General features: G+C 39.8%; 1 protein-coding gene across 6 annotated transcripts in view; it reads left to right on the forward strand.

Annotated features, from left to right (window-relative positions):
- Positions 1–27431, forward strand: part of RABGAP1L (RAB GTPase activating protein 1 like) — a 228283-nt gene that overhangs the window by 118328 nt on the left and 82524 nt on the right. For all 6 annotated transcript variants that reach the window (XM_083867620.1, XM_083867627.1, XM_083867625.1 and 3 more), the window contains exons 14-17: positions 9981–10094; positions 17796–17870; positions 21308–21433; positions 22813–22956. In XM_083867620.1, coding sequence (XP_083723746.1) covers positions 9981–10094; positions 17796–17870; positions 21308–21433; positions 22813–22956 — 459 coding nt within the window. The remainder of the gene's footprint in view (positions 1–9980; positions 10095–17795; positions 17871–21307; positions 21434–22812; positions 22957–27431) is intronic.

Consider the following 27431-nt stretch of genomic DNA (forward strand, 5'->3'; position numbering starts at 1 on the left):
CCTCACAACCTGGAGCTGGAATTGGACAATTAAATCCCAATATGCAAATGGACCAAAACTTATAAAAGTGTGAGACCTCGTGACCTATCAGCCATTTTATGACCATTTTCATTTTGTAATCATTTTGGGTCCACCTTGGGTGTAGCCCTGGTCAGGCCCTGTCCTGCCCAAGGTGGATCTTTTAAGGCCTTTCAATAAATCCCTACTTTATTCTCCGGCTCTGTCCAGCCTCTGTTCCAGGTCAGCCTTCCCAAGGCATCACAACAAGCTCTGCCCTGCCAGGCAGCTTGGACCAGATGGCCTTCAAAGGTCCTTTCCCAGTCAAAGATTTGTGATTCTTGTCCTTCCAGTATTTTTCTTCATTAATTCATCTAAAGTTGTATTAAAGACTTCCAGCAGGAAGCTCTGATACTGACAACTCACTGTAAGCCTAAGCAGCATCTGCCTAAACCCACTTTTAGCTGTATGTAGTGTCCCTGAGTGCTGCATTCCCTCTCCATGAAATCAGGAGAAGAGTTGAGGGAAGGGTTAAGGGCCATCTGTAGTCTCCTTGTATCAGTATCTCTAAACTGCTCCTGCCCTGGCTCCATCCTGCAGCAGCTGCAGGGAGCACTGGCAGTACACACTCTGCTGCAGCAGGGCTGGGTGCTCAGTGACACCTGAATGGATGCAGGTTCAGCAGCTGTCTTCAGTGTCTCATGCACTGGGAAGGATTTAGCTGGAAATTGTAGCTGAATAGGGCTTTTTAAAGTGAATTTGTGTAAAAACCAGGAACAAAATAGAATGAAGTGTTGTGTGCACTGATAGCTGGCCTTATCTAGCTTTTCCTTTTAGTACAGTGTTCATGGCATCCTCATATTTACTTTCACATCCTGGCTGAGGCAGGCGCAAACCCCTTGTGCTTTTTCTCCTTTTCCCTGTCTGCCTGTCCTTCATCTTCTGCCTTGCACTGTTTCCTCGGTCTGGAGTGAAGACTCACAGACCTTGTTGCAAAGTGAGTTTGATCTTTGATGCTCCCAAAGAGCCAGAGAGACTTTGGTCTGGTGGGCTGATGTCAATGTTGAGTGGTGCAAAGGGTTCTCCAGTCAGCAAACCCACCAGCTTTTGGATTTCTTATAAAGAGAATTGAGAAGATTGCTCTGCAATGGAATCTTAATAGTCCTGGAAGATGAGTGGTTGAAAAAAATATGTCCTTCCAAATAATGAAGTTCCTTTTGCAGCAAAGAAAAGGTGAAGGTGATGTTGTCACAGCAAGTATTGAAGTGAGGTGTCCAGGATATCAAATGATTGCTGCATTATGGAGCTGTCAGGGAATGGTCTGGGATGTTGCTGAGGTGGTGTGTAAACATTACAGCTTACCCTGGGTTTTGCTTAAGAGTTTCTGCCTGGATTATTGGAAGAACTCCATTGTTTAAGAAAATGAGGGACAGGAGTTTCCTTTTTGAAGAAACAGTCTGTGTAGTTCAACGACTACAAGCTTAAGGAGCTTTTAAAAGACAATATATTGGCAATTCTTTATCTGCACACTGCTGCAAGGCATTTCCTCCTTGTTAAAATCAGTGTCACTGAATTGGATAAACTTGCAGCATTTTCTCCTGTTATTAGTGTTTTGCTAGCAGCAAGCAATACCTGATGCCAAAGGTCAGGATGTGCTGGCAGGATGTAGCTATGAGTTTTATTGGAATTTTTTCTGGAGACCCAGCTTGTAAAGGACAAGTCAAGGAACTCTGGAAAAGGAGACTTGCACTGATTGCATTGATTATGTTATCTTTTGATGGCAAAAGTAGGCCTAATTTCAGAATGTTTAAAAATGTATTGAAAGAAACCCTGACTAGACAGACTGCTTGGTCAGTAACGCCATAGGAAACTTATATTCTAAGACTCAGGGTTTTCTTCTTAAAGATCTGGGTTTTTAAAGAATTATTATATTTTGGGGGGGTTATACTTCCTGTAATGAAAATTTCTAGGCACTTGTGAAAAATTGTAGTAAGTTTTAGAGCACCATCAATTGGGATAGATAAGTAGGAGTCAAAGATTCAAAGACATCGCTTTTTCCATTTCCTGTGAAGTTTCACATGAATATTCCACAATCATCTGATACTGGGGCAGTTAAGTATTGCTTGTTAGAAACAGGCCTTAACTTTTCCACTTGCTTCTGGAGATTACTCTGGGTTGGTGGTAGAGTAGAAATACTTGAATGTCAGATTGCACACTGATTGCAAGAACATTTTTTCTGATCTTTACAAATACATTTGTGGCTTTACCAGAGGAGATGTAATTAGAAACCTAATTTAGAAAATCAGCAAACCAGAAGGGACTTGGACAAAATTACTTGTTACATGGATGAATATGTTGGTTACCTTTTAATTGTTTGTCACTTTTACAAACTGTTTGTAAGGTAGTGCCTATACACCTATCAAAGAAAAATGTGACAGTGGTCATGAATAAACTGAGAAATGTGGCATTTACTTGGGCTAATCTATCCTCAAGTCCTGCAGAGAGCCAACCTTATGGAGTGCTAGCCATTAAAAACCAGATCAAATCTCAGACAAAATCCAGTGCTTAAACAATCGTCAACAGCATTTAACCAGAGAATGCTTGATGTTATATCTGCTAAGATCACATAACCCAAATAGAGCCCCTAACATGGTAACATAGAGATGGAAATACTGTGGGATCTACAAACAGGTGTGCCAGCCTGTGTGGGGAAAAAAACATCCCCAAAGCCCATCAGGTGGTGTACAGAGCACCCCAGCTCCTGTGGGAGATCAGGGACCTTCCAGCCCTTAGGAATAACTCTGAATTCATCACATTCCATGCCAGTAGTAAAACATCCAGCCTGGTACATTCAGAAGTTGACCTCTTTCCCAGTAGCACTAATAGTGTTTTTCTTCTGTCAACAATGTTCAGAGAGGATATGGCAGAGTAAGGAAAATAAATTATGTATCAGTAGCATAGGGGAGAGAGAGAGAGAGAGTGTGTACAGAATGGGAGAGGGAGAAGGAAAACAAACCACAAAGATAGTAAAGGTCATGGATATCTTCTTTTCAGAACAACAGAGTTTATACAGAATTGTTTTGTGTCTGATCTAATTTTGTTGTGATTTTTTTTTAGAGGAAAATGTCTTCTCCTCTGTTGCTGATTGATGGCTCAACCCTGCTAAGGGCTGAGCTGTTTCTTACCTCTCTGACTGCTACAAAATAGAATCCCAGAATGGTTTGAGTTGGAGGAGACCTTAAAGATGAACTCATTCCACCCCCTGCTGTGGGCAGGCACACCTTCCAGTAGCCCAGGCTGCTCCAAGCCCCTTGGACACTTCCAGGGATTCAGGGACAGCCGCAGCTTCTCTGGGTACCCTGTGCCAGGGCCTGCCCACCCTCACAGGGAGGAATTTCTTCCCAATATCCCATCTCACCCTTCCCTGTGTCAGTGTGAAACCATTCCACCTTGTCCTGCCACTTCAGTTCCTGACACAGAGTCCCTCTCCAGCTTCCTTGTAGCCCTTCAGATACTGGAACGTGCTGTGAGGTCTCTGTTCCCTTTGCCAGGCTCAACAGCCACAACTTTCTCAGCCTTTCTCCATGGGGCAGAAGCTCTAGACCTCCTGTCAACTTCATGGCATCCCTTGGACTTCCTCCAACAGTTCCTTCTCCTTCTTAACTCAGTTGTCACAACACATCACTTCCTTTTTTAAAGCTGCCTACAGAATAGCTTTGACATAGGTATTAGTATAATTCTCAGGCTTCCTTTTCCTTCTACAGTCTTTAAGAACAGTGGAATTGTCATTCTCCATCACCCAGGCATACCTGGTCCAGCATCTTGTAGCTAAAACTTATCAGCAGCAGCTTCTGAGAGAGTTAAAAACCTGAGGCTGGACAGGTGGTCAGTATGTCCTCATCATCATCATCCCGCTTCCAAGTAGTTTTAAGATTGATTTAGTTGTTGAGAGAAACTGCCAGGATGAGAGGAATGGCTTCAAGTTGGGCCAGGGCTGGTTTGGATTAGATATTAAGGATTATTTTTTTTTTTTTTTTTTCACTGAAAGGGTGATTAGGCACTGGAGCAGACTGTGCTGGGCAGTGATGGAGTCACCATCCTTGGAATCATTCAAGAAATGTGAGGATGTGGCACTTGAGGCCATGGTTTAGTGGCGAACACAGCAGTGCTGGGTTGTCATTTGGACTCGATGATCTTTCTTAAAGGTCTCATTCAATCTGAATGATCCTCAGTGATTGTTTGACACACTTTGATAGCCTTCCAAAGTGAGCGTCATTTCCCATTTCCTTGGCAGTCATCTGAGTGATACAGCAGTTCCTAACAAGCTCCTGGCTAGTGCAGTCCCACTGGCAATGCCTGTAAAAGCAGCAGAGTCCCATCCCACTAGCTTTGGAACAATTAGAGAACTGTCTATTTAGAAATTATAGGTAAATTTGCATATCTGGCCTAAAAAGAGGCATGTTATAGATCATTTCTGAGGATCCTGTCTTGGGATTTCTCAAAAATTGGCCCCTACATGCTCAAACACAGCTTGAGAAGAATGGGTCATAATTTGATAAAAGTTGTTTACTTCCTCTGGGCAGAGCTATATTAGTAATCCAAAATAATGAGAGAAGAGAGACTTTGATATTAAATTTAGCTCCAGATGTGACCTGCCAGGGCTGCTCAGATACAAACTATCGATCTGGCCCTTTTCCTTCTGCTTGTGGAAAGCAGTTTGTCCAAAGAGCAACAAATAAATACAGCAGATAGTGAGCCAGAATTTGCAAAGTTCAGCTGACCAGGGTATTTTTGAATTAACCTAAATACTATGTTGACATTCAGCATATTGATATGTAACTGTTTAAAAAATACTCTAAAGAATAATCTTCTGGGTTTTTTTCAGTTTCTGTTTCTCTGTTAATTAGTGCTCTCTGAGTGTTAGGTGCTCTCAGTTGAATAAAAGCTGATGCTGATTGAAAGAAAATCTATTTATAGACAGGAGCTGAATAACAATGTATGTGTTACAAAAATACTACAGAAAAACTGAGCATAAGCCAGACATTTCTTATTCAAGGTCTTCAAAAGGAAGACCTGTTGATCTTTTTTTTTCCCAAATATTGATTAGTAGGGAACCTGGGATTTTCTTGGATCACACATCCTACTTGGAGGGTTAGAATATGTATGGAAAATGAAGAATATGTATGGGAAATGAGGAGAGGAAAGGGACTGATGATGTGTATAAGATATGTTGGCACAATGTGCTGTCAGATTTCACTGAAAGCAGGAATTTGGTAGGACATCAGTAATAACAGGGAACAGAGCTACGTGCTGGTTTTGCAGATCTGTTCAAACCCAGGCTGAGAGACCTGATCGCTTTTGTGCGTTCTGTGTTTTTTGCCTGTTTGTGATTCTGTTTTAGAAGGCTTAAAGTCCTTACTCATATTCCTATGCACGTGTGTGGGGAACTGCACAGGACCATAGAGAAGGGAACAAAATAAAAAATATGCCAAAGATGTGTTCCTCCAGCAAACACTTGGCTACTGAAACAATGTCATAATGTTAGTAACATGCAGCTGGCAGGTCACTGTTTAAATTTATTGTTTTTCAAGACTAAGAGATGCTTTATTGAGGATACCTCCAACTCCAGATATCAGTGGAAGATGTGTTTCACATCCTGGATAAACAAGTGCTGAATGTCTGAAATTTTTACTTTCCATACAACATGTAGAAAAGTTTAAGTATCTAATCCTTAAGAAGCATGACACACCAGATTTCACAGGCATGGTAATTTTAGTTGTTGAAAGCCCATTTTGATTTTTTTCCCCTCTTTTCTTACTTTCCTTGGTACTCTGGAACTAGCTTCTTTTAATTAATGAGGAGATGAAGTGCAGGCAGGACAATGTGCTGCAAAATCAACCTCACCAGAGATGCAGACCTTTTAAATGGGCCAAGATGAACCTGAACTGTGTCTCCAGCACAGAGAATCCCAGACTGGTTTGTGTTGGAAGGGACCTTCAATCTCATCTCATTCCAGCCCCCTGCCATGAGTAGTGATACATTCCACTAGAAAATACAAATCATATTTCTGTGTGTAAACACATGTGCTAAAACCCAAATGGAGTTTAAGGTTAGAGATAAGCCTTTGGAAGTGAAGTACAGCATGAAGATTGCCTGCTCATCTACATAGTGGTATTTTCTTGATCCCATGTAGTTTTTTGTTTCGGGTTGTTTTCTCCCTGGGATCTCTTCCTGGTTGTGGACACAAGGAATAGTGTCCATAAGCAGCATATCTAATGAGCTGAGGCTGGAGTTATTATTCTCCTGTTTGGCATTTCTGCAGGACTCATCACTACAGCATTTCAGTGCTTCAGATGTTAATTGATTTTCATAACACCCCACTGAGATGGGGAATTATTATTAACCAGGGAAATGGAGCGCAAGGAGATTGAGGTCAGAAGTGCTGCTCAGTTTGAATGCCAGCTTTGAGACGCCTGTTACTTGGTTTATTATATATTCAGTAGTCACATTAAACTCTTGAATTCCTTTAATTGCAGCTGTAATTCTGCATCTCTCCATATTGAGCCAGAAGCTGTCATGCAGGCAGTACAGTAAGGAAAACTCAGTTGAGCACTTCTGGCATTTTTTTCATTAGGGATGTGCTTGTGAAAGCAGTTTTGGGTAAAAGTGGGGCAGGTATTTAGTCTCAACACAGTATTGAGATGTTACTCCCCAAGAGATTTTTCTTTCTTAATAATTTTTTCTGGCTGATACAATGCTTATTCTCCAGTTCTTGGAACAAAAAAGTCTCTTCTGCTCCCAAATTGTAATTCATCACCAGACTGGCTCCACTTGTGACAACAAATGAGTAGAGGTTCTTTTTGGAGTGTGTGTGAGATGTTTTTAATTAAAAAACAATTCCTGAAGTGCACGCATAAAGATTGCCCTGTATTTCTTTCTTGTGATTGTTTATGAACCCCTAATTTTCTTTTAACATTTATTCTCTTCATTCTATTTCTGTGTTGATCTGCCTTCTGCCATCAGCTGCCCATATTCAGCAGCTTCTGGATAGCTGGAAAAGGCAGGAGTGTCAGGGACTCAGCATTCCAGTACAGTTGCTCCATGGCAGAAATTCAGTTCTGGAGAGGAGACAGCTCAGGGCAGAGCATGTTCAGTAGCATGGCAGCTGTCATAGCACTGACATATGAAAATAATTCTTTTCTTCAGTAGGATATCTTCTCTGAGTTGGCAGCATTGAAATGAATTTTAGAAGTAAGATCATTAGAACCCTGAATGCCTTGATAGCCATCTCACCTTAGCTTTTTTTTTTTTTTCCTGATAAACTAACTAATCATGACTTTCAGAAGAATAAAAATGGTCTGAAAACCTAAATGAAGGTATCTGCAAACTCATGTGCTTTGGTACTTGAGAACAGTGCTGTCTCTACAAACTCTACTTGGAAAAAGACAGAAACTTAACTAAAGTATTTTTAATATATTTTAAGAAGTAGTTCTGTACTGATCTTCTCTCCAGACTAATCCCTTGGTTTTCTTCCTTTATGGGTTTATCATATTTCAAAGAGAGATTGTCTTTGGAGTTAATTCTCCAGTCTTTGTGTACAAATCTTCTTTTGGGCCCATTTAATTATTTTCCTCTAGGTTTTTTAGAAGCATCTTTCATTGATAGGACTGAATGAAGATTGCTTCAGGTTCCTATTAGCTCAATAAGAGTTTGTGTGCATTTGGGCCTTTACACAAATATTTTTGGCCCTACCTTGGGCGTTCTCCTTGTCAACTTCTATGTGCTCAGCACAATGTCTCAGCTTGACTGGAAAACCTTGTGTGTGCTGGATGTGGAAGTCTTCCTGAAACTTTCCCTGGATCTTCTCAAGTATGTGTTGAAGAATGCATGTAACAGATTTCTGTGACTTTGCTGGTAGATCTTAAATGCTGTTTCAGGCATTTTCTCACAATTTAATTGCATGCTTAGATGGATCTGGGAGGCAGACTGCAGTTAACCTGCCTCTCTGGTATTTGGAAGCCTTGTAAATGAAAATAATTATTAAAGGAGTCTGATTAGAAAGATGCTTGTTTATAATTTTTTGTTATTAGTCTGTGTCCTTTTGATTGTCATTTAGTCAGTGTGGTTAGTTTTGCTTGCTGATGGTTGCGCAGTGCTTAGATATCCTGAGAATAATCATGATAACACAGCAAAAGCATAAAAATGTGTTTATTTTCTCCAGTGGTACCACTTGGCATAATAAAAACACCACCTTTCTTTGTAACCTTTCCTTTTATAGCATATAAAAATATGCTTGGCATTTTAGAGGATTGAAACACCTCTCCTAGGAGAGAACAATGGATGAGAGAGCTAAGGGTTTTCAGCCTGGAGAAGAATCCAGGGGGACCTTAGAGCTCCACCCAGTGCCTAAAGGGGCTCCAGAAGAGTTGGAGAGGGACTTGGGAAATGGGCCTGGGGTGACAGGACACAGGGAATGGCTTCCCACTGCCAGAGGGCAGGGTGAGATGGGATATTTGGAGGAAATTATTTTCCTGTGAGGGCAGTGAGGCCCTGGCACAGGGTGCCCAGAGAAGCTGTGGCTGCCCCTGGATCCCTGGAAGTGTCCAAGGCCAGGCTGGACAGGGCTTGGAGCAGTCTGGGATAATGGAAGGTGTCCCTGCCCATGGCAGGGTGGAATTGGATCAGCTTTATGGTCTGTCTGTTTCTCAGGGGGCTTCTTTATCTCCCCCTTCACTCTCAGAACCAGTGTTAAAGGTGCAGAACTCAATATCCAGCATAAACAGGACAATTGGAGATCCAGGCACCATAAAGTCACCCTAGGACGGGTCCTTTCCAACCCAAACCATTCTGAGCTTCTATGACTTCAAAAAATACAGACCATGTTGGTCTCTGGTACTAGAGGTATTAATGTCAAACAAAGGGAAAAGCCACAGTTGAGATCACCGAACATTAGAATATTGTAATTGGATGAATTAATGATAGCCAAGATTCAGAGAAGCCATCAGCTTTAGGGATACAACACAAAGTGGTGTTTAAGCTTCTTACATTCATTTCCTTCACTGCTATTGAAGGGAATGGAGAAATGCAGCAGTGGGGCAGGCTCATGTACCCTGGAGTGATTCCTTAGAATGAGTTGGCTACAAATGGGTCCAAAAGGGAACTGGAGTTGGAAATTGCTGCAGAAGCTTTTTTATGGAGAATCCTGGTTAACAAGACACAATCTGAGACTTTAGAAGCTTCTCTGAAACAGAAATAGTCTGTTTTCAAGATAGAAGTTATTTATAAGGGATTTATATTGCAAGTTACAGGAGAAGGTTTTGTTGGTTTTTCCTTTAGGATTACAAAGGTAATGGAGAAAAGCACCATTTGATATTTGCCAAACTAAAGGTACAGCTCACTGGAACCTGAAGATAATTAACTGTTGTAGTGCCAGCTCTGACATTTTGATACAACTTCCTCGTCCACACAGTGGTGTTCTTTAGGTCTGTTTGCAATGATTCCCATCTTTTTATAGAAATTCTTTATGAGTTTTTAATTAACACTTTTTGTGGTAGATTCATACGTACAATATTTCAGATTAATAGCTTTAAGCTTCCAAGACAGAGACAACCTAAATTTTTTGGTTTAGTTTAGTTTTGGTTTGGTTTTGGTTTTTTAGTGACAAAGCAATACACTAAGTATTGATGATATGATCTGTGGTAAAAATACACCAACAATTAAACAACTGGTAATTTCCTCAGAGTTCTAAAGCTGACCCTTTAAGCCTGTAGGACAGAAAACATGCCATGTTGCTCTTGTTAAACTGTCAAACTATAACTGCATAAGAGACTACAAAAGATTTTCAATTTCTTCTCAAAGCATTTTTGCAGAAGTAAGTAAAGCAGTTATTTAATGTATCCATGTTAAGTACACATTGAACTTTCCACACAGTGTTAATGGGTTAACATGTCAGGATTTATTTTTCTTTTTTTTTTTTTCCCCAGGATTCTTCTCAAGAGAGTGTCATCAAACGAGATATCCATCGTACATATCCAGCACATGATTACTTCAAGGATACAGAAGGAGATGGTCAAGAATCTCTGTACAAAATCTGTAAGGTACAGTCAGTACTCTGAATTTTAAAGTGTGTTCCATATTTTGTGTGAGTTTCTTTTGCCTTGCTAACCCTGCTCTGGTCCAAGTTGTTAATCAATAGATTTTAAAGCTTGTTTTAGATTGCATGGGGTGTTTCTGCATTACCTTTTACAACCTTACATTTGGTATCTCTCTTTAGGGTCCCTTCCAACCCAAACCACTCTGGAATTCTGTGATCTTTGATCAGACACCTCTCTGTGTGTCCATCAAGTTGAGGGCTGTTCTTCTGTGAAGCATTTTGTATTTACTTAGAGTTGAGTGACCTCTGTCACTCACCACTTTCTCTTGGTAGAACATGTTCTGCATAGCAGCTTTGCAGTCACTTTTTAATTCCCTGCTCCAAACAGCTTTGTCTCATCAGCAGTCTTTGTTACTGTGCTATTTTTATGTGTTCTTTAAGGTTTGTGAATATTTGCAGCACAGGCTTTCTGCAGGGTTCTGTGAGTGGGCTCACCTTCACTCTCTGGGTTAGAACTGACTGCTTATTCCTACCTTTTGCTTTCTCTCCTTTAACCCATTATTTGAGTGCATAAGGGGATGTTCTATCGCAGCTCAGTTCCTTAAAATGCTTTTGGGTAGGGATCTTGTTGAAGGGTTTATAAAAATCCTGGTCATCTTAGTGACTCCCTCATTTTTTATGTGCTCATTGGTTCAGGGAAGGATTTGGGAAGCATTGCTTTCTGGTAGAACAACCATATCCAGTGTTCAACACGGAATTATTCATAAATTTACTGATTACACTGAAGAGTTTATACCTACTTGCCAATATTGAGATCAGACACAACTGCTGGGGAGATTTCCAGGCTGTAACTTTTCCTTCATCCTCAGCCAGTTTCCTTAAATGACTGTGCCTGTGACAGTTGTCTGGGTCTGACTGGACCTCGAGTTTATGATTAATAAACTGCTTTCTCCAGTGTGTGGGTTTTCAAGAAATATTGTTAAAGCCTAATTGATTTGCTTATAAACTTGTCATTCCATTGGGAATAAAAGTAATAAATCTCTGTTGAAAGTAATAATGTGGCAGCTTTGTATTACTTGAAAAACTTTTACCAGAGGTACTGGGTACTTATTCCCTGCTTCTAATGTGAAAGCAAGAAGTTTGAAGAATTGGTTTATTGAGTATGGCTGGGAAAGGTCTGTCCTCAAGTGGAAGGGTCAAAAGCTGAAGAGCATTTTCTTCATTCCCCACTGAAATGAGAGATGATCTGAGCTGTCAGATAAAAAGGAAAATCATTAAAAGCTCACAGCCTCATTTTACCAGGTCCGTCAGTTTTTGTTCCATCTCTTAATCTCCTCTTCAGAACAGGAGGAAATCAGGAAAGATGGAAACTTTTTCTGTTGCAGAACATTTATGTGACAAAGTATCTAAAAATAAACTTCAGGACTGACAGTGGTGATAAGGAATGAAAAGAGTTTCACATTCTAGACTGGGAGATTTCATTTGAGGACACCACTTAAGCTGGATTTTCAGAGCAAATTTTGAGGAATCTCTGGGAAAAGTGCTGCCTCTTGCATGCTTTCTGTTTAAATACTCTGCAAATTCCAGCTCTGTTTAAAGAGCTCACCTCAGTGCTACAATGCATAACTGAATAGTGCTCAGTGCCTGTTTCCATGCTCTGTACATAGAGCTCGATGCTCCAGGGAGTCAGAGCACCTGGCAGAATTAATCCTCTCGGCTCTCTGGAGTGTGTGCAGTGTCAAATTTAACACCAGATGTGTTTTCCCTAATTTTGTGATTAAAGTAAATCCCATTCAACAAACAACCACTGTGACTTTAATGGAGAAAAGGGAGCATGGTGCAGGAAAATCAATCAGGTGGGCAGGGACTGGGCAGATTGGGAAAATAGACACAATTTTTGTCAGAAAATGCTTGAATTACCTCTCAGATATTCAGAGTTGGCGCTGGCTGTCAGTAAGCTGAAGTAGGATATGAAATGTTTGTATCAGGACATGTTTTGTTACTAAATACTTCTCCCTTTGTGGATCAGATTTGGAGTTTTTGTAGTTTTTGTAGTTTTTTCCCCAATCCTGGTCTCACTTGCCTGAAGGTTTTAGGTGCAGGATCAGTGTGGTAGCTGGTTTTCCTGTTTCAGTTGCTGCAATGTCTGGTTTTTGATACCCACATTAGCAGAGAGAATCACAAACTGCTCTCTAGCAATGCTAGCACTGAGTGGGCTCCATCATGGGCTGTTTTAGCTTTTGTTACTGTATATTGAAATATGGAGATATCTTTGAGTTGCTCCTCTGTAACCAGTAGCTTCTATGCCCATGATAATGATGGGTTATGCCTCAACAGAGCTGCTGCTTAGTGCTGGCCTGTAAGCTGAAAGTCTCATTTTCATAAATTGTTTTTTACATTTCCATTTCCATTTCATTGCAGCATGCCTTTTCAGGTAGTCACCTCACTGTGCATGTCTTCTTACACATTTTTCAATCCTTAGTATCTCCTTAGATTTACAAATGGGAAGTTTCAGTGTTTGTCCAGGTGTAATTATTTGTCAGAGAGCAGATCTCTTTTGTTCCTGCAGCAATCTATTTGCCAATTATAGGATCAACACAATTAGTTACAAATTATTTTTCACCTATTTTTAATTGTTTATTTTCTTTGCTCTTGGGTTGAAGGAGCAGTGCCAGTAAATATTGTTGTCTTGTTTCACTGGAAGGATTTTTAGTGTTACCTTGTGTTCTTCTGTTTACATTTTGATAAGGGGTGCAGGAGCTGGTGTCCCTCTGGTCCAGGGGGGTTCTCCAGGTGCCTCATTGTCCCATCTGGGTCACCAGAAACTGATGCTTTGGGAAGGCTGACCTGGAACAGAGACTGGACAGAGCCAGAGAATAAAGTAGGGATTTATTGAAAGGCCTCCAGGATCCACCTTGGGCAGGACAGGGCCTGACCAGGGCTACACCCAAGGGGGACCCAAAATGGTCACAAAAAGGGTGACTGGTCATGAGGTCTCACACTTTTATAAGTTTTGGTCCATTTGCATATTGGGGTTTAATTGTCCAATTCCAGCTCCAGGTTGTGAGGTCCCATCCTTCTTGTTCCTCCCTTCACTCCACCCTTGTTTGTGCTTTTGGGCCTGAAAGTTGTCCTTGGTCTTCAGCAGGAAAAGGATTTGTTTTGTGTCCCTGCTCTGTGCAGAGCTGAGTGACACTGACTGTGAGCTCAGAGCTGCACCCCTGGGCAGCACAGAATCTGAAATACATGAAAGCTCAAACTTAAGGCATCAGTTGCCCCTTCCCAAGGCATCAATCCTTCCCTCAGCAGCCCAGTTCTTGCACACAGAGTTTCTGCTGAGCTGGACCTGTGGGAAGGTCACCACTGGAACCCTGATGCTGGGAATGCTCTGTTTGGGGCCTGCCTGATTGAAGGTGAAGATTTCTTCATTTTCTCAGCTCTCCCAGCTCTGGCAGAGGAATATTGTGTAACAGCCACGTGCCTCATCCTGATACTCCATAAATGAGTAACTAATGTCTAAAAATATGGTTTTCACTTAATGCAGAAATTCCATGTATAATGTGATGCATACTCAGTGCTGCACCCATAGGAATATTATTACTTTCAGACTGTTAGTCTGATAATAAATTTAAGTATGGAGTTTGAAATTGTACTATTGCTAAAACTATTTAGCAACTGGGCATGTAATAAAATACCTTTGTTGGGTGAAAAGTCTGCATCAAAGTATGGACGTTTTCCTGAGACATCTGAGTCTCAGACACCGTGTAAGTCTTTTAAATCTCCTAAAGCAGACTTCAGCACAGAGCTGGGGCTGTATTAAACACTGAGTAGCTTCCCTTGCTCATTTCATAGAGAGGCATAACCTCTCCTATTCCTTATTTAAATGTGCTGGCACTCATAGACAGAAGTTACAGAAATCCCAAATTGAGGTTTGAATTTCAACCATCTTTCCCTTTTAAATGCTGTGCACTCAGAATTTTTCTGTCTACAGAAGATGCTTGATCTTGAGAGATTTTCCTCTGTGAATTACTTTGGAGAAGAGTTTCTGCCCAGCCCTGGATTCTTGGTTCACTTTCCCAAGGTGCAGATGGTTCTCTGTCATGGACTTTGAGAAGACTCTAAAGAATTCACTTTGTAATGATGATGTGCTAATAACTGCATAGTAGCTCTTCTTTTCAGAATACAGATAGATATTAAAAAGATGTCTCAATTCTGTAAGATCTTCATTTAGTTAAAATGAATGAAAATGGCTTCAAGTCAGAACCTTCATTAAATCCCATTTATAAGACAGAATATTTAAAATCTCAGTTAACTGGAGAATTTTAATTGGAAGTTCCTCAAGAGCTTAGAAGAATAGGAAGTTAAAAACTGTGACATGTCACAGGTTGTCAGGGGAAAAATCCCATCCCCTTGAATTTACAAAGTTACAATGACTGCAATGGAAATAGGGGATTTGAGATTTTGCCTTGTTTTTAGATTTCATGTGGAAAATGAAAGTTCCTCAGAAGCATAAATCTTAAATAGTTCATCTCAGACTGTTCGTTAATGATATGATATTATGGTGGTGTCTGTAGGCAGCATCCTTATTTTTAAGGTTATTCTGGTTAATTACATCATATTTCAGCACTATCAAATCCCATAGGTTGCTTAAAAATAAAAAAGTATAATTGGAAATGTGATGTGCATTAAGATTTCAAAGTCTCTTTGGATTGGGTAGATGCAATGAAATAATGCAGATTTTAGAGACTTCATTAAAAACTAAACTTTTAGATGTCAGGATTATGATGTTTTGAATTAAAAGCAGAACTAACTTTGCTTGATCTAATTCTGATGCAGATCTGAAGTTTTTGTCCAAGTATCTGATGACAGCTGCTTGTCAAGATCAGATTTTGGGGAAGGACCTGGTGCAAATTAATTTCAAAAAAATTAATTTTCAAAAAAGTGGAAAAAGTGGATCAAACAGTTAAATTTTTTTCATAGTTTTTGGTTGTTTCAAAAGCATTTTAATAATGACATCTTTTTACTGGGGCCCTTAGACATTTTTCCGCTATATAGGCAGTGTCCACTAATTATTTTTATATTTTTATTTAAACCAAATTATCCAGTACTTGCTGATTTGTAGTTCTGTGGATCAAACCTTTTTAGAAAAGTTTCAATTTTTTCATCTCTTCTGTTTTAACCAGGCAATTAGTGGTTTACCAGTTTACTTTTCCCCTCAAGCTTTTTGGGTGAATTCCCTGAGTTCCTAATAAATTTCCAGTAATTTTATTCCCTTTAAGTTATGATCTCTTCTGATCTTCAGTTGGACACAGATCCTTCAGCACGTCCCCTGTTGGAAATGGTTCCAGCAGGATGACAAACCCTGAGATTCTCCTGTAACAGAACAAACACAAGGAAAGTTTCTGGGGATTCTCTGCTGGAGATGAAATACAGCTCTCTTACACTGACCATGTATTTTCCAAGCAGGGACTTCGTGTTCCTGCTCTCAATGTGTTTGAAATTGATTTATTACGAGCTCAAATGTGTTTAGGAAGTTGATGATGAGAAACTTTGCTGTTCTTCCTTCATTTTTTTGTATTAAACTGCAGAGTGAGGAATTTTTTTTGGTACCCTCCTCGTTTTCCTTCTTTTGCTGTAACTTCAGCTTCCTTCAGAATCTTGTAAGAAGTATGTTTTTATTTCTTACAACTTTCTGTACTTTTCAATCTATGTCAGTTTTGGAAGCAGTTTGTTTTCTCCAGTGTGTTGGTTTCTCTATATCTATTTTAAAATAACTCACTTGGATTAATTTATTGCTATTTTCAACAAATTATTCACTATAATGCTTCTCTCAACCGAGAACCCCCCCAGGCAGTGATAATTTGATTTTCATATTTCAGCCTAGATTTTTTTTAAGTAAATTGGAAGTGTTTTTTATATAGTGTGAAGAAACCATAAATCAAATTTCTCATTTGTAATTCTGCACATCTGCTTCTAAGCAGAACTGGCCTATCAAAACCAGGAATAATACATTATTTAGGAAAGCTACAGAGACAAGGTATTAGGCATCTGTAAACTGATAAATCTGGGGAACAAATAGATAAAGAGTCCTGATGGTGATTAACCAGTGGATGATTCTAGTTAGTCATATAAAATATTAATTTAAGCATCTAAAGTAATTTCTATTAATTTAGTACTTAGCAGCTGATTAACTTTTTTATAGAGGGCATAATTTTTTTTTAAATTGAATTTTGTACTTGCCATTGTACTCTCCTCAGGTTAGTTTTTATATTTGACATCTGTGACTGGAGCTGTTTTAAACTGGTAAGTGGATTATAATGGTTCATTAAACATTTTTCAGTGATTTCTGTGACTTCTTGAGTTTTCTTGTCCACTGGCACTGAGCAATGGGCTGGGCTTACTTTCACTCAGCTCCTAACTAGGGGCATCCTTCAGTTTTCAGGGGAGTGGTGAGCAGTGGGGACAAAGGGCAGAGAGCTGCAAGACCCAGGTCAGCTTTTCCCAAAGGAAATGTACAGCTCAATAGTTCAGAAACTGTGACCTTTAAAGGAATACTCTGAGAGAAATCCTGTCAGAGTCAGTTCAGAATTGCTCACAAATACTGCATTCTCCCCATCAGATGGAAAAGTGGATCTGCTGATTTGTGGCTCCTTCTCCCCCTGGCTTTGCTTCTCCCTGCCTGTAACCTCAGTACCTTCCTTGTTCTCTCAGGATGTCTCTCTGTGATGTCAGTCCTGCTGCTGCTCTTAAACTTTCTCAAGGTTCCACAAATTCTTAACATCCTCTGACAGCTCTTTAAAAACAGTATCAGTCTTCTTATCTTGGAAATTAAAGGTTAGTTATTTTAGTTTGGGGGGTTTTTTAAGAGTAACAGAAAGCATGTCTGTCATGCTGTAGGAAAATGAGTCTTGTTCATGCTTCAGCATAACAAGGGCATGGAAAAACGGTTTCTGATGAAATCTTCAGGTTACAGTAACCTTGGGTCCTATACTTGCATAATGTCAGAACTTGTTTTTCCAAAAACAAACGTTCACTTCCCTCACAGCACAAACTACCCTGGTTCTCATGTTATATTTGTTGCATTGGTAAAGTTCTGTCATTACTCACCTGAGCAGAATTATCCTTGATTTAGGTGAAGGGAAATTCCATCCATCTATTTTCAGGCTGATTGGAAAATAGAAATAATAATTTACAGCTACAGCATCTGTGGAGGGTTGAGAGTGACCTGTGGGTGTTTCTCGAAAAGCCCTGAAAGCACAATAGTTGATAGTTTTACCCCCTATGTTATTTTAGCCTGGGTAGTGTTACACAGAGAATCACGGAATGGCTTTGACTGGAAGAGACCTTAAAGTTCATCCATCCCATCCCTGCCATGGGCAGGGACACCTTCCACTGTCCCAGGTTGCTCCAAGCCCTGTCCAGCCTGGCTTTGGACACTTCCAGGGATCCAGGGGCAGCCACAGCTTCTCTGGGCACCCTGTGCCAGGGCCTGCCCACACTCACGGGGGTAATTTTGTCCCAAATCCCATCTCACCCTGCCCACTGTCCATGGAAAACCACTTGTCCTGTCCCTGCAGTTCCAGTATCTCTCCAGCTTCCTCGAGGCACTGGAAGGAGGAAATACCCTGAATAGCTCATTGATGGGAACACACTTTGGTGATGCCTGTATGCATTTTAAATACAGTCTGACTTTTCTTTTTTCTAGGCCTATTCTGTCTATGATGAAGACATTGGCTATTGCCAGGGACAGTCCTTCCTTGCAGCTGTGCTTCTCCTTCATGTGAGTTCATTGCAAAAGGAAAGCTTTGATATTTGGAACCAGTGCAGCTGTAAAATCAGCAGTACTGCAGCCATGCTGTTTGACAGATATTTACTGTTAGTTATTTGCCTGTATTAATTTTCCTCTTGTTGCTTTTTGGCCATAGAGATTAATGGCTTCTATCTTCAGGAATGTACATTTCCTTTATCTGGGAGAAATCTATTAAATCCTCAAGTACGTCTGTGTCAAAACCTGAAACTGATTTGTTACATAGTAATTTCTTCCTTTAATTTAGTTGTCACCTAAGTGAGCTCCCTTTGTGTTTATGGGGAATTTAACTCCAGGAGACATTCTCAGAGCAGCTCTTCAAAACAAGTAGTCTCACTAATTTTTCGGGAGATTTTTTTCTCCTAGGAACATTTTATAATATCTTCTGAAGGAAAGCTGATTTTTAACCTTGATGTTTTAGCTTGTAATCAAAAACTGCACAAACTTTGATTTGTTGCTTCCTTCATAAACACATGGGTATATGTCCAGAGATAAATAAAGATGCAGTTTTTATAGGTGCAAGATGCTTTACATCTGATATCTCACTGGAAAAGCAGCAGATTCAAATAGTGTGTTTATTGGGATATGAAGTCTATCTGAGTAAGCCACCCCAAAGCTCAACCACAATTCTTACTCAAGCTCTTACCTGCTTTTTCTCTCAGGTTTTAATTAGTAAATTACAATTCAGGATTGGAATACCTTTTGAAGTGTGGGTTTGGGACAGCTGCTGGGGTTGTGTCAATGATTCAGTGATTCCATGTATGTTACTCATGCACTTCCTAAGGCATTTGGGACTCAAACTCAGATCAATTTAAGTTGTAATTCCTGGTGAGAGCTGTGACTCCTTGAACTCTTGAGAAACATGGCACACAGCATAACAGTGCTGCAGAGAAGCTTGAGATCTTCTGAGAATAAACCTGAATTAGTCCCATTATTGCAGCCCAACATCTACTGTAAAATAGCTTATCTAACAATTATTTTGCAATTAATTTTTTACTCAAAGCAGGATTTTGAAGTTGTGCTGGAAAAATGAGCCATTTTCAATACCAGAGTTGTTTAGAAATATGTGGGTGTCACATTGTTAACATTTGAACAATAACTCAGCTCCTCTACCTTAGTTCTGTGCTGTCATTACTACAGAGAATCAACTCTGGTTTTAGTTTTTCTGGAGCTGAAGAAGTTGCCCTGTACACAGGGAATGCTAAATGGAAATTACACTCATTTTAATAGGTCCTTTATATCATTGGGGTTCATCAGAGGATATTAAAGTGAAAAGCTTAGAGAAGGGGGAAGCAAGGAGTCTCAATGAGCCCATGTGATTGGGGAGCTTCCTAAGCTGCCCTCAAACTCTTGTTTTTCTCAAATTCTCCAAACAATCTGTGTGCTGTGAACACTTGTAGGACCTTCTCTAACTGTCCTACCTTGACATGGATTTCCAGACCCCTTCCTTTCCCTTTTTTTCCTGGGACGAGTTATCCTTTCTCTTCAGTGTAGATGTTTCAGGGATGGTTGAGTAGTCTCCACCTCCATCCTCTGCTTTTGTGATTTTGCTTCTTTGATGAAATTCTCATCAGGGGCATGCAGGTAACTTCTAATCACAGGGAAATAGCGTTGCCAGCTCTAATAATTGCACTGTGAGGCTCACAGTACATGACTTTTTTTTTCTTGTCTGTTTTTCAGTCATTGTCTATGGGGAAAAAGCCATCCACCTAAAATTTCACTTTAAAAAATTACAGATTTCTGGCTTTTGTGATTTCAAAGAAAAGATAGCAAAGGGCAAATATCTAAACGCTAAAAGTCAGAATGGCAAGGCCCAAAAATTGTGTTCTGCTTAAATTAAAAATAAAATTGTTTATGATTTTGAATTTTTGAATTTCAGGGGTTGGTAATATTGGAGAAGCTCTGTTCACTGAGAGCAAGGACTTGGGGAGCTCTTTGGTCTGGTCCTGACCCTCTGTTCTATCTCCCTGCCTTGGAGAAGAGATGGTTGGCAAAGCACAAGTGTCTGACTGAGATGTAGGGTAGATGTGCCTCTGCATGAGCAGCTGTCATTTAATTAGAAATAATTGTATTTTACTAAAACCTCTGAAATTCACATTCATTGTCCTACAGAGAAGATTCAGGCCTTTTGGTCAGGATAAAACGATTTCTTCCCTTTGCTTTGTCTGGAGCTTTTATATGCTGTCCGTGGGGATCATTCCATCCTGACAAAACTGTGATTGAAAGCTTTGAAATTCCAAAGAATTTGTCTTGGGTAAATCAAGACTGATAGGCATCAGCCAATCTTTGTTCTAACCAGTTACTTTTCTTTATGATGTCTGAAAATGAAAATGAAACTGCCCGCCCACGGCCCTGGAGACAGGCACTGATCATGTGCTGAGCAAAAGATGAAACCTTGAAGGGAAATATCAAGAGCCTAAAATTCTCTTGGAAGAAAGTTCTGAGCTTTTATCTGTAGGTGATATTTGATAAGAAACTGGCAGTAGGCCAAATGAGTGACTACATTAAAAGGTCAAGATCTGTTCTTGATTCTCAGTAATTGTTTTCATTTATTACAATGTGGTACTTCCAAAAGAAAGCAGGTTTTGAATGTGATGGAAAGGTTGATTTGGGTTCTACTGGTGCCTGTCATTATTGTGTTAGCTGAAGGCACAGGGGAAGATGATGGGGAGGTTTTGTGACACAGGGCTTCCCACCAATTCTGCATTCAGTGGGCTCAAGCCATCAAATAGAAGTGTAGAGTGGCTCAGACTTGTGTTAGTACCACCTGCCAAAGCACTGCTGGAGGAGAAATTGTGGTCAGAATGAAGCAGAGATTATGGAGGGAGGGCTTCTGAAAAAGTCAGCATGGTAATAGATGGGATTGTGGGAAACCTGACTTCAGTTTGATGTCCTGGGGTTTGGATGAAAGTGGATAAGACTTGTTGTCACTAGAAGTTGGTTGTACCTTAGTTCTCCTCGATTTTTCCCGTTTAACCAATGATCTCTCAGTAGACATCACTGTCATGAATTGTTGGCTTTTTATTTTATTTTCATTCTTTTAAATTATTTTTTAAAAATTGTTTTAATGTGCCTGAGAGTTGTGTACTGGTTGTTCTCATTACTGTTTGACAGAAAGAATGCTGCTGACAGTTGCGCTGCTTGTAGGGATGTAGACATACATGAACCTGTGATATGGTCCCACATTTTCTTCAAAGAAAGCCTTACAGAGCCAAATCCAGGTGCTCATCAAGGAGAATAGTCCCACTGAGATTTTAGTTGGTTAATTCATCATTCACAGTACTTGGCTGAAAATGTTAATACATCCCTGAATTCATTGTGCATAAGGTGTTTAAGTGTGTGTATCTGTCTAAGGCATGTCCACCCTTGGCTCTCTTATTAACCTTATTTTTGTGTATTTTTCCAAACAGATGCCAGAGGAGCAGGCATTCTGTGTATTTGTGAAAATAATGTATGACTATGGCTTGAGGGACCTCTACAGAAATAACTTTGAAGATCTCCATTGCAAATTTTTCCAGCTGGAGAAGTTAATGCAGGTGGGGCCAGAGAAATAAATTTTCCTTCAATTTGTTTCATAAATGGAAATACTGGCATGAAGAAGATATTAATGCTTTGCTTCCAAAAGCTTTGGACAATAAAACCCCCTCTCCTTTTAGAGGTGGGGTAAAGCAAAGCAGGGAAGTTGAAAAGCTGAATTAAAACATCATGAGTCACATTTGTTTCTAGTTTCTTTTGTCTCTGATACACCATTTCTGCAGCTAATCTTTGTATCCAAGCAGAGCAGGTATTTGCCTTTTCCCCCTGCCCCTTTGCTTGCTCCCTCTCTGTTTCTGATGTAGCTTGGAGAAGATGTCTCTGTGCTGCTGAGGGCAGTGTATCTTTGGACTGCCTCCATCAGTGTCCTACTTCCCATGAATTATGAGGGTGTTAAGGGGTCAGGTAAATCAGGACATCCTGATGCTTATGAAACACCAACCAAGTGTGGACCACTGGGCAGGGTTTACTGTCTCTTCCGAGACTCTGCTCTTTTTTCAGATGGAATTATTTCATTGAGCGGTTTAACATAACTGAAGGGCTGCAAATGTTACACATTGTTGTTCTGACCAATAAGGAATTACTGATAGTTCATTAAGCCCTGCCCTTCTGTTAGCACAGTGAAAGCTGCTTGCTGAAGTCAGTTCTCACTGATAACCACAGGTACCTCTGTGGGATACACTGAAACCAAACAAAACAGACTCTTGTTAATTTAATGGTATTTTTTCAGATGTAAATTTGGGCAGGTTTCATACTTGATGGAGTGGAATTGCATACTAATTAATGTGATACTTCAGCATATGGTCTTCTCAATATTTACTTGTATCCACAAAGATTTTTGTTAACAAACAAACCAGATTTTATTAACAAATACACTTTATGAAATGACCGTGTCATCACAGTTCAGTAGGATTTTCTGTGTTATTTTGTGTTGCTTGTATGTGCTCCTGGTTAGAGAAATGGTCTGATGCAGTTGTGTGCTCTGTTGCTTTCAAGCTCTGCAGAGTGGCTCCAGCAGCTGTTGGTTTTTGTGGCAGAATCATTTATAGCAAGACACAGCAAAGGAATGACTTAAAAATATCCACCATGACAGATTCTACAACTGCTCTGCCTCTCGACTGTTGAAGATTCTGTGATTTCTCAGTATAGTCTCAGTATGTTCTGCAATACCGTGATAGAATCCACTGTGGATATCTTATAAAAACTGTAACCATGGGCACTGAAATTTATCAAGGAACATCTTCATTGCTCAAAAGAAGCCAGCCTTTCATTTTGTTCTGTTTTTTTGGTATTTAGCAGCCCTGGTCCTCACTGGAAGTATGGATGAAGAACTCAAATTAATGAGTAATACTGAAATGTTTATTTTTTTCCTTTATTTCAGGAGCAGTTGCCAGACTTGCACAGCCATTTCTCAGACCTCAATTTGGAAGCTCACATGTATGCATCCCAGTGGTTCCTCACTCTTTTTACTGCCAAGTTTCCACTCTGCATGGTCTTCCACATCATTGACTTACTACTTTGTGAGGTAAAAAAAAAATATATTGAATCAGAAATTCGCTCCTCCACTCCATCAATGTTTCTTCTAGTTTTATTTTGTTTTGTTGAAGTCCTTTACTGCTTAATTATAAAATGTATGTAACTAAGTTATATAGAAACTATGGTTATAGTGAACAGAAGATGTTCAGTGAAACACTACTTTGGTTTTAAAATTAGATCTGTGGATCACCTAATTTTTTTGCTGAGGGGTCTAATTAAGAATATCTGAGGCACACACCTGTTCTTCGTTTAATTTGTTAAATGATTATTCAGAGTTAGGAATTGTAATTTCTTGAAGGCGCCTAGTAAGAAAAGCTCTCCAAGTGGCCTGGTTCAGAGTGCCCACAGACAGAAATGGTGGTGCATGTTGCTTTGGTGGCCTGATACTAAATAAAGACTGAAAAGGACCAAACACACAACTGAAAGAACCTCCTTTCTTTTGCTGTTGTTGTTTTTTTGGTGTTTTTTTTCCTGCTATTCCAACTAGGAACACACTGCTCCAGGTACAAAATGGTGTGTGTCTGTGCTGTAGATATATCTACACTTTCTTCTAAAAGCCAGTCAAATTAGGGTGATAATCTAAAATATTTATTTTGGTAAAATACCAGTCCTTCCTTTGGTAAATGGGAAGTCAGAGCACCCATGGCATTACACCTGCTTTTAAACCTGTTACTGATTTCCTCTCCAATTTCAAAGGGTTACAAACATGAAAATAAATAGATAAAATATTTGATAATTTTAAATGGTGAAGGCTTCATGAGTATGAAGCACTCTTGATTCTAGTTCATTTTGTTAATTTTTATTGTGAAGTATTTTCTCTAAGAATCTTCAGGTTTGTTGCACATGCCTTGGTAGGATTCAGTCCTTGAGACTATTTTTTATACTGCATATTGGTGCTCAGTTACCAAAGCAAGGTAGGGTAATATTGGCCATGTTTGTCTCAGTGTGTCTGAAGCAATTATGGTGGGAAAGGTGAAAATCCAAGGTGAAATCCAAGGAGAAAGTAAGAGAGTGCAACATTAGAACATGCTGGGGAAAGGGAAACTTGTTAGTGTTTGTGGAGGGTAATCACACACAGCTAAAGGAGCCTCTTTTACTACAGCTAAAAATAAACTACAAACAGCAAGAAAATTTATTTCAAGTAAGAAGATCCATGCAGACATCTTGAGAAAGATTGGGGCAGTGTGGAGACAAGGTCCTGAGGCACCAGTGTGGGCTATCAGAAAAATACTCCTAAGATTCAGGAGTCAAGCACTCTCAAGTAACAGGCAGCTCTGAGTACTTATGGGAGAGGCAGAGATTAAAGTCATATTAAAATAAAAATCTATTTGGCCCTCATCATAGACAGCAAGTCAATTCTGTAGGTGTATGGCCACAGGCAGAGCCAGGAAGAAGCTGTTCCTTGACAGAGGACTGAAGTTGTGGGTCCAGTCAGCCTCTGGAAGGAGTTCTGGGGGAAATCAAAATATATTTTTTTCTGAATTAAATTGTTCCTTCCCTTATCTCTGAATAACCAGCATGCTGGTAATTCTGGCAACTGGAAGGAGAAAAAACAGTGGCAGCTGCTTAGACTGAAACATATTCTGCAGAAAATATTCCCAGAAAAGCAAGAAGCCTTTGAAGTGAATTGTCTTAAGATTTTAAAAACAAGCTTCCAGCCTTCCCCTTTATTTGTCATAGATACAGATGAATTTTAAATACCTTTCAAGTTCCTGACTTGTGCTTTCTCCACATCCTTGTCCTGTCTGTGGTTACAAAATGTTCACATTCTTTGCAACTCTTATGGGAAAGAAAAAATTAGGGGAAGAAAACCATTTAAAACCATTGGCAACTAAAAATTTTAAGGGAGCCTCTCTGGTCGCCTTGAAAATATTTGAACTATGGGTGAACAATTTGTGTTCAAATTGTTCCTCTAGGGATCTAGCTGATCTCTAGAGGTCCCTTCCAACCCCAACCATTCAGTGATTCCATGTCAAGCAAGAGTTGTTGTATTGGCTTGGGTTTTTGGTTTTTGATTGTGGCTGGAAGGGTGAAACCAGCCCTTACAGATACTCAACTTCCAGCCCAGAGAGGAAAAATACCTGTTGGAAGTGCTGCAATTTCCCAGCTAACCAGGGAGGGACATTTCCTTCCCCTGCCTGCACACTGGAGCAGTGGCACAAGCTGAGGATGAAACTCTCCTGGGCAGAAGCATAATTATGAAAGAAGAGCTAAAGTTATGCCGGGAATTGAGTTTTAGGGAGAAATTTTTTAAATCCTACTACAGTCAAGGTCTTCTCATCATTCTCACATGAAATATTGCTTCAGAGCAGTTTTTGGAAATTCACACAAATTTGGGATTTGCCATGCTTCTGTGTGACTGAGTTATTTTATTCTGTTGTCTTCTTAGCACCTTTTTTTTAAATTTTCATTTTTTAAGTTGTCACCAGGCTGTTGGAGATGTGAATAAACCCTCCAAATTACTTCAATTTCCAGTGGTCTTAGAGTATTGCCTGAGTAGTTCTGGGGCAGAATCTTGTCACCCATCCCCATGTAGAAACGAAATATTTTTGAATTCTTTTTCTTCCCTGTGACAGAAGCATGAAGAGAATTTTGGGCTTCCAGGCAGGTACAGCACCACAGTGCTATGGTACATCCTATAAGGCTCAGCTGCTTGTAATAAAAACACAAACCTATTGATCCAGGTGAACGTTTTCATGTGATTACAGCAAACTCTGTGGGCTGGAGCCTGGAGATCTTTCTCCAACCTTCCTTTGAGTTGCCTGTCACAGCTGCTTCATTTGTCTTTTCCCTTTTGCTATTTCTGTTTGCATTGAAGAACATTTTTGTTGATGAAACGCAGAGTTGTATTTGGAGTTGTCAGTCTTATCTGTCAATATGACATGATGTTATTGAACACTTCCCAAGCCTGCTCTGTTTTGCTGTCTCTTTTTGTTCTATTTTAAATTATTTATTTAAAGTCATGCTCAGAAATAGCAATTCATCTAGGTAAAGCTCTTGTCACTCAGAGCTGTCCCCAGTGCAACAGCTGCACCAAGGCTGTGCTACAGAATAGCAAACAGTTGACATTTCCCTTCATTTTGCATTTTAAACTATTTGATTTAAAATGAAAATATTTGTTTTTAAAACACTAAATAAATGACCTTCAGTAGGCATTTAGAAGAGAAAAACAACGCAAACCAGTTGGCAGATAATCCATAAGCATTTTTAAAATTGTCATGATTTTTTTCTGCTTAAAAAAGAAAATTCTTTAACCTTTTGTGATACGTACAGTACTGCTAAAACTAAAGGAGGTGCAGAGCTCAAGCTGTCATTCCATTAGTAACTGAGAATTTTGAAACACTATGGGTGACCATTTTAGGTTAATCTGGCTATTTTCCTGTTCAGTTTTGGGGGATATAAAATACCTAAGGATAATACTTCTCTCCTTTTAGGGAATGTGCAAAAACCTCTCCTGCCTGCTGCCCTTCCTGGGCAGCAGATAGTTGTTTATTTTAATGTTATAATACATCATTTGACTCTGTAATTTGACTACTAGGTTAACATTTTGACTCCTAAGCTGCCATTCTGACTGCATCAGGACTGGATACAAAGGGATGCAGCTGATTATCAGTTTTGAACATAAAATGATTTAATGTTTACTATTCCAGCTAATAGCAGAGAAGGGAAAGTGCCTTTCACAGGAGCACATAGCACAGTGCAGGGAGGGGGAATTGAAAGCTAGGATACCATCACTGCTTGGCCTTTATTTATCAACTGTTGCTTTCAGAATATATATTTCTATAATGGATCTTGAGAAATTGCTCTGATACAATGAAGGCTGATAAGTATCTTTAAAAATCTTTCAAAATGTGAACAACGCAGCGCCGGTAAGTGAACACTTATTGCTAGTTAAAATGTGGCACCACACTGTGGAGATACAGTTATTGGGAGCACTCCTTGGGAAGGAACCATTGAAAATCAGAGCAGAATCCCAAGTATTGACGCTGCAGGTTTGATTTGTGTCTTGTGTGTGTCTTGCTGGGGATGGATGTGCCAGGAAACGCCGTATGGCACCACTCAGGGCTGGCCGAGGAGGAGGGACCATAAGAGCTGCTATTTTTTATCTCTCACTGTCAAATCCTTCTGGGATGCCTTCAACTGAGTTGAGAAAGAACAGATTAACATTTCAATTTATTAAACTTCCTCAGGAATTTAGACAAGAACAAGCCCACTTCCTCTGTAAATCTGCACCGAGATGAAACGTGAATTAAATGAAAGATTGTGCACAGTTGTTTATCTTTTGTAGCTCTATAGGGAAAGAAAAATTGAACTTTTTGGACTTACTTTTTTTGCCATGTTGTCTACATTTGTTAACCCTTCCAGTTACGAATGCTTTAAGAAATCTGACAAAACAGAAGAATGGACTTGCTAGAAATAAAATCCCTTACAGTAACAGCATATTACAGGCTTAAATTCTAAGTA

The sequence above is a fragment of the Zosterops lateralis genome (assembly GCF_965231275.1).
Source record: "Zosterops lateralis genome assembly, chromosome: 9".
Classification (NCBI taxonomy): Eukaryota; Metazoa; Chordata; class Aves; order Passeriformes; family Zosteropidae; genus Zosterops; species Zosterops lateralis.